The sequence below is a fragment of the Camponotus floridanus genome, unplaced genomic scaffold (genome assembly GCF_003227725.1).
Source record: "Camponotus floridanus strain SB8 unplaced genomic scaffold, Cflo_v7.5 scaffold128, whole genome shotgun sequence".
Classification (NCBI taxonomy): domain Eukaryota; kingdom Metazoa; phylum Arthropoda; class Insecta; order Hymenoptera; family Formicidae; genus Camponotus; species Camponotus floridanus.
Window position 1 is genome coordinate 400,491 of NW_020229246.1, and position 14,076 is coordinate 414,566.

Below are 14,076 nucleotides of genomic sequence, written 5' to 3' on the forward strand. Positions count from 1 at the left end.
ATTAATTTTCCGAAAGCCTTCTTCTTAACTAACGATAATGGTTGAAAATATAATTCTAAAGTATTTAAAATATTATGTTACATAAATTGTGTTTATAATTTACATAATTTATACACATTTTTCATGCAAATATGTAAACTATTTAAACTATTATAAATTAAATGTCAGAATCAAAAAATAAATATTAATTATATTGTAAAATAGAAAAGTAATAATTTATGTAATATAATAATATATAATATTTATTTTATATATTATTTTTTTTATCTGTATGAAATTTAGTTTATTAAATTTTTTGTTGACTTTTCGTAACATTGTATGTAAAGATTAAAATCGTATCATTCGTTTTATATGTTAAAATCATATACAATGTAAACCAAACATCTTCGATAAAATATGTCATATTTCAGGGATCACATAAATTCATCGTAGACATAAGTGATATGATAAACATAGTTTACATTGTTTACATGTATATAAATTACTATATTTTACATATAATCATAAAATAAATCATAAAACCCTGAAATAAATTATTACGACATAGTTCGATATGTAGCTTGATATAATTTGCTTGATTAAATTTGGATGAAAAATAACATAGCGTTAAGTGCAAATCGAATGCTAATTGAGTTGTTCGATGCGATAATTGATAGTATATTAACATCTCGGATACAATTAAAAAAAGTACTTAATTAGAAATATAAAAAATATATGCGACAGATAACAAACCAGACAAAATAAGAGATTAGATTTCTTTAGAGAAATGGAAGAGATTCTGAACCCATGTTTTTTTTAATATTAAGAAGATAAAAAAAATTTCATCGTTCAATGAATCATATTAGCATGATATTCGATTGAATTTTATATCGAAGCGAATATTATAACTCTTTATATTCAATTCAATAGTCATCATCATTCATAAGAGGTTTCGGACCAAAGGACACTCATTATCTTTCTCTCCCGTCCTTTCCACCGCGACTGGTTGTTATCAACTCGCTTCTGACAAGACCACTAGTCGATATTCGATGGTGGAGAAATAATAATATCTCGTCAGTGTACTTGGCCTCTCGTTTTCTTCTTTTTTTTGCGGCGGGTCGTAGGGTCAAACTCGGAACATATAATCGTCTGCATACGCAAATGCGGCTGCCGCCGCGGCTTATATTTCGCCGATTTGCATCACTGACAGTACAAGATCGAAAGCTGCAAGAACGCAACTCGCGTCCGAGACTTGTCCTTCGTATTGTTAAATAATTGACAAATATCGGTGGTACAACGGAACGAACCAAGTCATGGTCGGCATCAGTGTCTCTTGGATGGTGAATCTCGGCTTCAGTTTCGTGCTGACGATATTCCTGATACCGCTCCTCCTTATCGCGTACTTAGGTAACTATCTTCGATGAAAGTAACTACCTTCGAACTCTTAAAAACTCACGAAGATTGCAAACACTCTAGATAACACGTAGTGCTTATTTAAGAATTTTTCCTATATTTTATAGAAAGTTGCTTTCGACCTTTATCGATTTATAATTAAAAATCGCGCACTCGTAACTATAATCGCGTCTATCATGTGAATCACTTTTCTGCGTCTATGAATCATTATTTTGTGAGATGTATCGCATTAATATGCGTGCGTGTATATGCACTCGGTTTTAAGTGGTGACATGGACAAGGAGATCTTGGATACGCTTCGTCAAGTGGAAGTATCCGAATTACGTCGTCGTGGAGGAGACCAATATTCGGAGTATCTTGGATCAGGGACGTACCCATGTGAGTATGACAAATTAAGAATTAAAATTCGAGTCGCTGCTGCGATTCACTGATACAGGGTATCTGCACTCTTCTCGTGCAAGGACGCTCAATCGTGAAGGGCGTGAGGAATCACCTAGCGCATCTGGCGTCTACGAGAAAGTCTCTCAGATCGGCTCTCTTCACACGATGGGGCGTGTATGTTTGGAAGGAGCTCGATTACTCCATCGACAATCACCTCGTGAATTCGCCGTGCTTGTTTCGCGGTCGTCCCATCACCGATAACAACATACAGGTCGGCGTCTATTGATTTTCTTACTCAGAGATCGGTTCTGGCTTCGAATCCGATTCCGACTGTTCTGTCGTAGGATTACATAAGCGACGTGACGTCGAAATTTCTCCCGAAGAGATTGTCGCCGTGGCAGGTGCACATAGTGAACTGTTTCATGCGAGGGGAAGAGCATCAGATATGTCTCGTGCGGGCGCATCATTTGCTTCTGCGACAAGAGCACCTGACCTTAGCGGATTTCTTGCCACTGAAGTATTCGACGGATAACTGGACGTGTCAGGAGAGCGATTCGCCCTTTACCAACTTGTATGCCGAGCCCACAGCTCTACCGCGCCTTCGACAGATGCTTATCGAGAGCTTCAGTAACTATTGGAACGATTTCCTCTACAACAATGATCCCGTCGAGCGGCCGGAGATTCTGAAGAAGCGCATAGGAGTGTCCCGATGTGTCAAAATCGCGATAATAGTGCTAGTCTGTACTTTGAAAGAATTGACCAGGTATGATTTCCGCGGCAGATCTCTTATTGAAATGTGTTTCGGAAAAACAGTAACAACTGCATGTCTTAACTTTAAAGACTAATTTTTTTCCGTAACTCTCTGTAGACAATGCCGAAAGTCAAAAGGGTTGAAATTCTTGGAACTTCTATCGATCATCCAACGCAAATCGAGTAAGAGAAACTTTAGTCTTCACTTGATACTCGAGTCCATCGCGAAGTCCTTCAATCCGATCAACATCCTCTACTCTTGCGCCGCTTTGTCTTGGTACATCACAATCACGTTGTGCTTAAGAACGCCTCTTCTCCTCGTTCAAGAATTGCAGGCTTTAAAATCGCACAAACATTGCTATCCGGATACCTTGACATATATATTGTCCTGCTATCTCTCTCTGATATTCCAAGCCATTCGAGAAGTAGTATCTATCAGCTGGATAGCCGTAACGGCACCCAAGATCATTATTGAGGAGCTGTTTCTGAAGCATCCGCAGTCAAATCAACTGCAGACCATCTCTCCATGCGGTAGGAAGGTGGTGGCTTGGTCAGAGGAGGTCGATGTCGAGCTGGTGCGGGAAATCATCAACGTAACTGGTGCGACAGAGACGGAAATTCTCTTAGCGGCCACCGTAAATACTCTAAAGGAATATTTCAGGCATTCGGCCGTCAATATTCCAGACAATGTACTCGCGACCGTCAAGTTTGTGAGTCAACGGGACGTGTTCTTGCGGAACCACGAGGCCCGAGGTATTCTCTGTCTTGCGTTACCCACCAAGACGCCATTGTTTCACGATGATCTCATTGAGATACTGCAGGTGAGACTCGGATTCACGCATAAAACAACTCGCTCGAATCTCTCCAATGCTTTCATATCACGCTTTCTAAAGGTGATTCAACGAAATATTCAAGAAGCCAGGTCTAGGCAGAGTGCGATTTACGCGATCACAGCAGCGGAAACGTCCTACGGATTGATCTCGTCCTGCCTACCTGCCATTGTTTTGAAATTACTCTTGAATCACCTGTCGAAAAGATACTCTCTGTGTTTGACGCATGTCGATGGTGATCTACCTGTGGAAGGAGTGGACGGAGCGATTTATTGGCGACCACCGCAAGGAAATTGCAGTATATATTTCATCACTCGCGTATATTTATAGCACGTTGTATTTTTCATTGCATCAAGTTGTATACATTTTTTTAGACATGTCAATGACCTTACACAGGCTTGGAAACGGAGTACGTCTTGGTATAATGGGAGACGCGTTAATCGGCCCGCAGCATTTTATCATAGCGAGAATGTTTCCTCAGAGTATACAAAATCTCGCCAACATTCTAGGCGTTTCGAGGGCATCCAGTCGAAGCCCAAGCCCTAATGCACATAATCCAATGACATCTCCAGGATATTGAGATACAGTGAAAGGAATTTAACAATGAAAGGAATTTAATTTTTCTTCATTTAGGTTTTTCTTACATTTAGTTTACTCATTTCAGAGAAAGAGTATCCGGTTAATCCAGATCCTGATAATAATATCATTAATATATAACTTGTAATATTATCAATAATAAATATTTGATCTGTTCATATTTATCGGAAAACACATATATACTCAACAAACAAGACAGTGTTACCGCTATAGTGTAGACCGCTTTACAAATATAATAATTTTATAAATATAATCTATTCGCACACAAAAAGAAAGATCTCCCTATTTCGCAAATTATTTTCTAGTTTTTCATAGGACAAGTACCTGAATAATATTGAAATTTAAAATTAGATGGAATAAGATGGAAAATGAAACATGTTTATGTCTCTTTGCATTATCGTAGCAGATATTTAATGTCTAGATATTAATATATTGAACGCAATCATTATGTCATACGATGTAAATTGAACAATTAAAATAAATTAAGTAATTCAGTGATTTATGGCAGAATTCTTCTTACAAAACTATGCATTTTTTCGTAAATCTTCGCACATTTTTTCTAAATATAAAATGAATATTACTATATTGTTTTTGTAATTACTTATCTAATCTTTGGAACTTTAAGGTAACAAGAGTTTGACAAAAATTTGAAAATATTTGTGTGTGATATATATACGTTATATCATATGCACACGATATATATAAACTTATGATAGAAACATTATTAAATTTGATTATCTGAGAAACATTGTTAACACGCTTCTTTACATTATTAAAGCATGTAAATGTATATTTAAGCGTTCACAAGTTTTTAATGAAAATAAATTCGTCTATATGCGAGTTTTACAAAAAACACATTTTATAAAATATATCTTTTGACTTTTTTCATATCGTTGTCTTGTAACAAGATTAAGTACGTTCCAAACAAGTGAATATTTATTTATATCGCATCTATGTAATCTATTCAATTAAATCTGTCGTACAAATCTGTTGTACATTTTGTAATTTGTTTTTCATAATATGTTTCATTATATAAATAGAATTATTCACGTGACACGAATTTAAGTACAAAAAAGAAAATAAGAAAAAAAAAATTGTATACGTAAAAGTACTTTCTCGCCATAAATAGAAAATTCAAAAATATTTGCTACGTGATAAACGTCTTGACGCACTATATATTGGATAAGCGTAGTGAGATTCGTACGTTATTCAACTTTTTTTTTTGAGTAGATAAATATTCGCTCGTTTCCTTTCATCTTTTAATAACTGCGCTTAATAACTCGCTTTAAGCTGAAGAGTCATTAGTACTCGTTCGTTCCCTCTCGATCGGTCCACTGCCAAAAATCTTTCGATTCTTCGTATACGGTATCAGACCTACAAAAAATCCGGAGACGATAATCCAAGCACCGGCCATAAAGAAAGAAAGATCCCATGCATCTGTCACATCAAATAACCATCCAGCTAATGGAGGCCCGACAAGATTCCCGATTCCTTGACATAACAAGGTGAGACCATAAGCGGTGGTAAATCTTTCCAGAGGAATCAGTTCGACCAATATAACAGGAGTGAAGCTATAATTACTCGCGAAGAACAGACCAAAAGCTGCTGAAGTTGTCATTAGATACGGGTAATGATGGGTGAAGATAGACATCAATAACGTAGAGACTCCACATGCTACCAGACACCAGCTGTACGTCTTACAGACATTCATCCAGGGTTGATCGCCAGCCCAGCCTAAAACGATCTAAAAGCGAGCAACACCAAGCATGAGAGAAATTCATTTTACTCAGGAATAAAGAGCGCACTACTCTAATGATTTAAGATTACCATTCCGATAGTATTGGTTATGCCGATAATGCTGAGGAGTCTAGCGGCATCAGATTCGTCGTAATTGTTTCTACTCAAGTGCTCCGCGAGGTAAAAGTACGGTACGATGAACCACGTAAATAGCAATATCGTCGCCAGCGACATTAGCAGAAAATGAAATTCGAGAAACATTGAAAAGTCGAACATACTCTTTAACAGGTCCATCAGTTCGGTGTACCACTTCTGCATAAGATACGAAATTCGATATCTGTACACAAGAAAACCTACCTCTTCTAATATATCGCGAACGTTAAAATACCTGTTCGGTTTCTTTATCCAATGTAATCATACTGTTTCTATAGATGTTTGGACAACTGCTCGCTCTCAACCTGTATTTGTGCAAATTTAGGGAAGCGCCGCGGTACATGACGGAATTTCTATGCACTCTGATATCCTTGAAGTAATGGGTGGTACTGAATTTTCGTTTAAGCCAAGGTTTCGAGTCGGTTCTAACAACGTTGGGATGCTGCTCAACGTCAAAGTAACGTTTTATCGACATAGATTTTTTTCTTTCCGTCGGAACCACCTGGAAAGTATTCGTTTGATGTGCCGCGGGAAATCGACGGAATTCATAATCAAAATTAACGTTTTGTTACCGTGACTTCTTTCAGCAAGGGATTAATCTCTTCTATTTCCTTTTTGGACATTTTTCTGGAGGAAACAATTTTTGTTGAGGCGGGAATGCCGGATGCCGGACAATCATTGTTCCTTTGTTCGGGGATCGTTTTCGATTCCGTTGCTCGTTTCAGCCTTTGTAGAACGTAATATAAGTATTAATGTTCTGGCGTATTGTATTCGATTTCATGTATTCGATTAAAGTAGCGGGATTAAAGAACGAACATTTGATGAAAAAAAAAGGATTTGGCGAAGAATTATCACTAAAATTTATATTATAACTACACATAGCAAATGATTAACCTCATTGACATAGTAACTCCTCTTTTATTACTAATCTCCCCCGTCGACTCATGTAACTGTTTATCGGATGAACTTCTACATAATAGGAGACTGGGATAATTTTCCAGAATAACATTATACAGTTTAGAGTTGGACCGTAATAATTCCAATACTTCCAAAGGCACCTGAAATCTCATACATTCCATAATTCATTCATTTACAATAACTGACCGATTGTCAAAAATCGTCGCTTACCTTTTCGCTACGTTTTACAAAAGTCGGCAGATTAACCACGCTCGTTGTATGCCTTTTGCCGCCGTCAGCTGTGCTCGTACTTAAATTCTGTAAAAAACATTCGGGCGCCCGATCACTTCTGAGCAGTTTTCGAAGTTCCTCGACACCTGGGAACTCGTCTGACGGACTTCCGCTTGGCTTTATCATACCATCCGACCGAACGTTCGATTTTTTCGATTCTGCATCCTGCTTCTGTTCCCATGTCAACCATTCCGGATCTCTCATAACGGCTCCTGCGACGATCATGTTGAAGAACGTACCGGCCAAGAGCAGAGTAGTGCCTCGCCAACCATACTCGGCAATAAAGAATGTCGTCATCGGGGCGTAAACGAATGTACCGATTCCGGTGCCGCATGCGCCAAGACCTGTAGCTAGGGTTCGTTTCTTGTCGAACCAAAAGGCGACGCTCACAACTGCGGTGACGTAACACAAACCCAGACCAAGACCCGCTATCACGCCAAAGGTCAAGTACATTACCTCGATGGTTCTACCAAACATACTCATTATAAAACCCGCTCCCGATATCAGACCACCGAGAATGGTCATTTTCCTGCATCCGTAACGATCCACGAGGGCCGACATGATCGGCCCGGATAGAAGCGGCACCGCCATGAAGAGCGAACCGATCCAAGCGGTCTTGGACTTGGATTCGCCGAATTCGTGAAGAAACTCGATGTAAAGCAGACCAAAGCTAAAGGAGATACCATCGGCTATCATGGAGACGACCAAAGAGGCAAGAACTACCATCCAGCCCCAACCGCCATCAGGTATTTTTGGTTTCTTATGTTTTTTTTCAATAGACTCTAAGGAATCTTGGTGCTCTAAAATAATTTTGGACTCGATAGAGTCATTGACTCGTCGATTCATTGTTGTACCTGCATTTGGCTCAGCATATTTCGATGTACCGTTTCGACCCTTTAATTCGATCGTATCGTTTGATTTCTCCGTGGAATCTAAACTAATCTGACGTCTATTTTTTGCGCTATCCATTAAGTCAACATTATAGCAAATGGAACTCGTGGGACTTCCATTTCGCCAACCGACCAAGGGGGCTCTACCTGACTGATTCTCCTGGTTCCTCTTTGCGCACACATTTTCCTTTTCAACGGCGCTCGCGGACCAATCATAATTGTTTTGATTGTTGTTTCTATTGCAGTCGTCGTTGCAATCTACTGAAATATTTCGCAGGTCACTCTCGTTCCTGCTGGCCATTGTCGCTCTAAATGTAGGTAGTGGCCGAGTGAATCCAACGTCGCCTCCAACCCTTCAGCCCTTGGAACTCGATCGGATGATAACCACTTTGTCCTCCGGTTATCATAAGGATCCTCGGGACGATCCTTGATGATTCACAAAACGTTGACTGCACCGAATGCAGCATGCACACACCTTCGAGTTGCCCGAGTCGCTCGTTCTATAAAAAAATTTTTCAATTATTTTAATAACATCACACGTGTCGCGTGTATTTATGATATATAATACACACACACACACACACACACACACACACACACACACACACACACAAAGTATCTTGAGAAAATCTATACATGAGAAAAAAGTGATGTATAATTGCAATGTGTCATTACGTACATAATCATTGGAAAACACGTGACAATTTATCACACGTATTAAACTATAGCATTTCCTTAATATATAACAATATCTCAAACTATAACGCGCTCGCGATAAGAGAATGATTAACTAAGTTACAAATGACCCAACTTGTTGGCACGTCCTCTCCATGTCAAGGTTCCGAAACAACTGCTCGATACTAAATGTTATGTGTGCGAGATGCTTGCGATAAATACGGAACAAAGAAGAATATAAAATTTTTATTTATCTCCGTATCTTTCGCAACGGATGATAAATTCGTCACATTTCGGCACTGCATATTCACATCGATAGATGCAAAGTTTATAAGTGCATATGAAAAGAAAGACTTCGTACACAATTTATTATATTCTTATCTAACGAAATTTTAAGAGATATACAGCAAGTAATTATAATAAATACGGGATCAGTAATTACTCACAATCGAGATAATGTAAATAATGTGTTTGCGTAAACGTGCATGCGTGTAGAAAAATATTTGCGATACTCGTGAGCGCGTGAGCAATGATCGATTATAATAAATGATCATTAGTGAATGAGAAAAACATGGGATTATTTAAAAAATTAGTTAGTTAGTCAGTCGAGAAAATAAAGTAGGCATGCAACTGACGCTTAATCGATCGACAAGAAACGTGTTTACTAACAAGCTGTAAAATAAATTATTGTAACAAGAAAATAAACGAGCTCGTGCGTAATATCTGGAATAAAAAAAAATCTAATCAAGAGAAAGCGCGTGTCTGTTCATGCATAATTATTGATTACAGCGTTACATGCCCATGCAAGTCACATTCCTCGTAATCTTTCTTGTATCGAGAAAAAGATCATATTTAACTAACGTAAATTATATTTATATTAATTTATTATAATTACATATTATATATGTGCATATATATAATACATAATATATTAGTTACATTAACAAACATGAAAGAAAAGTAGAGTCTTTTACTATTCTTTACTATTCATGCTATATATATCTATGTATATTTATTTTCATTAGACATTTATGTTTGTAGCATCCATTATGTGCTTAATTGTAAGCAATTATATCAACGTTTCTTAAGTGTCGCTAATTTATTCAAAGAATAATAGTGCCAAGAATAATAAAAGAATCGAATAATTTAAATTTTTTGTATTTGTGAGAGTGTATATTTATTCAAATATCGTTGACACAATATCAACTTTGAAACAGCGTGAAAAATATATTATATAATCCGACTGCATTAAATTGTTCTTCAGTAAAATAGTTATTGGGACATATTAATTTTTTTTTGTTATTTCATTATCTTTTATATCATCAACATTCGATATATATAAAAAGCAATATTTAAGTATATATTTCTGAAATTATATATGTCTATTACTTAACATGTGTGCATATCCATAATTTAAATTCTCTTAAAATTTTAACATTTAATTATTTCAGATATCAGTTATCAATACTGATAATAAGAGATAAAAAAGTAAGTCTAGAATTATTACTTTTTGCATATTTATTGTATTATCATTACCATTGATTCGTTATATTCTATTATATATTCTGGAAAGAAAAAAAATTGCGTCTCATGTAAAATATACTAGAACGTTTCAAAACTTTCAAAAGTAGACGCACTTATTATTAGAAGTCTTTCGACGAACAAGATAGTCTAATAATAATACTTTGGCATTGCATAACTGTCGACCGTCGACGTAAAGCTGAATCTTTTGGCAATTTATAATAATGTATTTATAAATCTGATCTTTCGAAACGTCGGATTAATTGAGCCTTAAAGTGAGAGAACTAATGTTGTGCAATATACGATCTTCCTAACAATTTCTGTTTCAACAAATTTTCAACGAATAAATGTCAAGGAGAAACAGGAGAAACAGTTTTAGAATCAAAAAGTATCACATTTTATATATACTTGTACCCGCATATATAACTGTCATTTTCATAACGAGCTTAAAAAACATATTTTAATTGACGTGAGATTGGTAGGATTGAATTCTCCTGTATCCCGCGCGATGACATCATCCATCGAAAATGTCATTAAAAGCTTCTACGGGGAGCTTTCCTCGTAAAAAAATTGAAACCTTTTTATGCACAATTGTCAATATTTGATATTGATAAGAGATCGCGCGAATATTTTTGCTTCCTTGTTCAAAGTTTTTGAAATTATGATAAAGATTTACAATCGGTATAAATGTGTCTGAAGAAAGGATTACGTCTCACTATCGTTTATGGATTTTATGATTATGCTTATCGCGTTGAAAAAAAGATCGTCAAAAAAAACTACCGGGTGTAACCGGTAATGTTTAGCTCAAACCGCACATATTTTACGCGAGAATGCAATCGCAATAGTGTATAAATTATATACCCAAGATATTTCTTCGATTACACCTACCAATTATTCGCTTCACGTGTATGTCTTTCACGTATGTTTAAATAAGCAACGAAAAGCTTGGAAAGTAGGTAGTTAAGAGTCATATAAGAGTCGGGGCGGAGGGATACGATCACCATGGAAACCGACCTGGTCGATTTCCGCGTGAATGTCCGTCTCTGTACTAAAATATAGAGATATTAAGTTAAATTTCTGATAAAGCTTACTTTTTGTGTATCGTCAAATTCATATGCATATAGAAATTTTTTAAATCAATCTGCGTGCGATTAAAAATTATTCACATTGCAGCTCTATTCCTTTTAGAAGATAACTTAATTAAATGTCATTACATTCACATATTTAATTAAAAATAAATAAATAAATGATTTCTGTAAATTGTTTTCGTGACGCAACATCAGAAAATTGATTATTTTATTTCATGTATGTCTCAAAAAAAAATTGATATGAAATGTATTTGTTTTACTTTCTGATGGAAAAATTCATTTAATTCCTTTTATTTGATCAAATTATCAGAATTAACAGAATTTTATTACATTACTTATCTCGGATATAAATGCTTAAATACCGTATCAAACAATTTAAATCGATATAATGGAACGTTATTTAAATATCGAGTCATATTTAAACAGATCGGCACGTATATCAACACTCGAAATAATAAAATTTTATCATTAATTTAAGATAACATATTATCGTTAATTGCTTTCCAATCGAGATATAACTATTAGCGACCTTTCAAGTGTAGACAGAAGAAAGAGAAAGTGAGAGGATAGCAAAAATATAATAAATTCATATGAATTGATCACACGTGGATATTGCATGTGTGGGAAACTTGGGACTTTTATATTTCTTTGAAACGTACTGTATAGAATGTAAACGCTCGAGCAAACGTTTTACAGGAAATAATTATAGATAAGAAAAAAATGATGAATAAATTATATACGTCAAAGTTCACAAACGTATATGTACAACACGTATTCTTCATTTAGATAAAGAATCGACATCGTATTACTCGTAATAAATACATATTAGATTTTTCTAAATAAATGCATACGTAATTCATTGAAATATAAAGAATTATAAAGAAATATATATGTATACATAAGCAAGGAGTTACATTCGAAAAAAATGTTTAATCAGATCAAGATGATATTAGAACGATACAAATTTGAAGCTGTGTAATCTGAAGCTGTGTTGAATCTGCCAAAGATTTATATGACAGTAATAGATAATTTTTCCTGTCGTATACTCTTTCACATAGTTGACAAAATATTGCGATTATAAATGTTGAACGGATCGCCTGATAAAATATTCAAGAAACTAAAATAAGCGCAATTACCGATCGTTGAGTTTTGTTATCTAAAGTTACGTCAATGCGAATAAACAACTTCGATTATTCAATGAAGTTCGAAAATTCCATAATTCTAATTTATTCGGAATCACTCGGCTTCCGGTAAATCATCACGTTTGTTCAGAAAATGATGAATAATAATGTGTAACGGAATGCACATTTTAGTGAGCGATAAACTGCAGGCGTCTACAAGTCTGCGGAATTTTAGCGCGTATTGAATATCAGCGTTTCAGCACTGAGCGTTTCTGGAGCCGAAATACGAAAATAACAAGTTTGCAAAATTAAAAAAAAAAACGTAATAACAAAATGACAACGGCATCTACCATTAATATATGTTAGTACACGGTGGAATTTTCTTACAATTAGTCATCTTGTCGCATCGTCGATGGTAATTGCTGAATCGATCCATTCAATGTGCTCCGGGAAAAAAAAAGAATAAAATAAGAGAAGATAAATTGACATGCGGGAAACATGTGCTTCAAGGTTGTAACGTGTTTATATTTATTCATCGAGCTTACCGACGAGCAGCTCGCGCAAATTGTCAGAGAATCCGGAGATTTCCTATAGCCTGGCACGATCCTCCTTGGAAAGAGCGTTTTGCGCCGTCTTATTGCAACGACGATTTCGCGCATTCGCGTGCCCTCGGCACGTTTTCCCAATCGCGCGTGTGACGTGAGCTACCACGCGGCCGTCTCGCTTGGGGACACCCAGTACACTGATGAGAGAGCGCGGTCGCGGTTCAGGAGTCTCAGGATCCACGTCATAGGAAAGGCTGTCCGCGATGCCGCACCTGATTTGAACGGAGCACACGTGTCGGAGTCGGCCTCGTCTCTTTTTGCCAGGCTCTGTCTCACCGCGCCGCGCCCCTTACGACGTCTAGTCGCCCCGATTCCGTCTCGCCTCCCCTTCTCGACATTCCCCCCACCACGCTTCACCTTGCCTCACCTTGCGTTGCGTCGCGTTGCATCGTCGCCCCGTTGTGTCATAACGCCTCGGCTCGTTCCTCTCGATCGTTTTTCGCGACGTCGAAATGTCACGTTGTTGACTAAGGAAAACTTTGATAACTTGATAAAACCGCGCAGGATTAATATCAGTTATATATATATATATATATATATATATATATATATATATATATATATATAGCATATACATCAGATATAAATCAGCTATACATGACATGACATAATACATATGACATGTATGTATCGGATAATAGATATCAGCTGCATTTTGATACTAAACAGGCAAATGTTTTTCTTTGACGAAAAAAGTACATGATAACATTTTAAAAATTAAATAATCATAATTGGAAAGATTCCTATCGCATTTTTATAAATTTCAATAATTACCGTACGTGTAAATAAATAGTGGAAAATATTGTAATTCGTGACAGATTTTTAATTTGGAATCTCGATCTTTCGTGAGATTCAAGTGAAAATTCGTGAAAATTCTTTTTTTCCTTTTATATATTTGTATATGTATATAATTCACGTACCTTTATATCGCTTTTGACAAAATTTGTCGATGTCCAATGACAACGAAGAGATTTTTTTTTTATCGCGCGGAGAGAGAGAAAGATAGAGAGTGAAAGAGAGCGTGCACAAAAATATATCTGAAAATAAATAACCGATCGATAAAATTATCTTGCGTCAACACAATGCGATGCGATGTGACGCCATCCGACGTCAGCCGACGTTACCCGATGTCACCCGATGTCAATAAC

General features: G+C 36.3%; 2 protein-coding genes across 3 annotated transcripts; one reads left to right on the forward strand and one right to left on the reverse strand.

The window, feature by feature from the left end:
- The first annotated feature begins 839 nt into the window (after nt 1-839).
- LOC105257873 lies at nt 840-3,982 on the forward strand. The gene is made up of 7 exons (XM_011268786.3): nt 840-1,386; nt 1,658-1,770; nt 1,829-2,044; nt 2,118-2,536; nt 2,642-3,344; nt 3,417-3,651; nt 3,728-3,982. Exons 1-7 carry the CDS (start codon nt 1,293-1,295, stop codon nt 3,931-3,933), a joined length of 1,986 nt encoding a protein of 661 aa, XP_011267088.1. The 5' UTR covers nt 840-1,292; the 3' UTR covers nt 3,934-3,982.
- Nucleotides 3,655-13,916, reverse strand: LOC105257875 (monocarboxylate transporter 5). 2 transcript variants are annotated; one of them, XM_011268787.3, is made up of 8 exons: nt 13,849-13,916; nt 12,869-13,395; nt 6,969-8,418; nt 6,735-6,898; nt 6,413-6,566; nt 6,076-6,342; nt 5,778-5,999; nt 3,655-5,694 (listed from the first exon to the last, which is right to left on the reverse strand). In XM_011268787.3, exons 3-8 carry the CDS (start codon nt 8,217-8,219, stop codon nt 5,236-5,238), a joined length of 2,517 nt encoding a protein of 838 aa, XP_011267089.1. In that variant the 5' UTR covers nt 8,220-8,418; nt 12,869-13,395; nt 13,849-13,916; the 3' UTR covers nt 3,655-5,235. The 2 variants fall into 2 exon arrangements, with proteins under 2 accessions (XP_011267089.1, XP_011267092.1); XM_011268790.3 differs by lacking the exons at nt 12,869-13,395; nt 13,849-13,916 and adding an exon at nt 8,598-8,905 and having other exon boundaries at nt 5,236-5,694.
- Nucleotides 13,917-14,076: the final 160 nt, after the last annotated feature.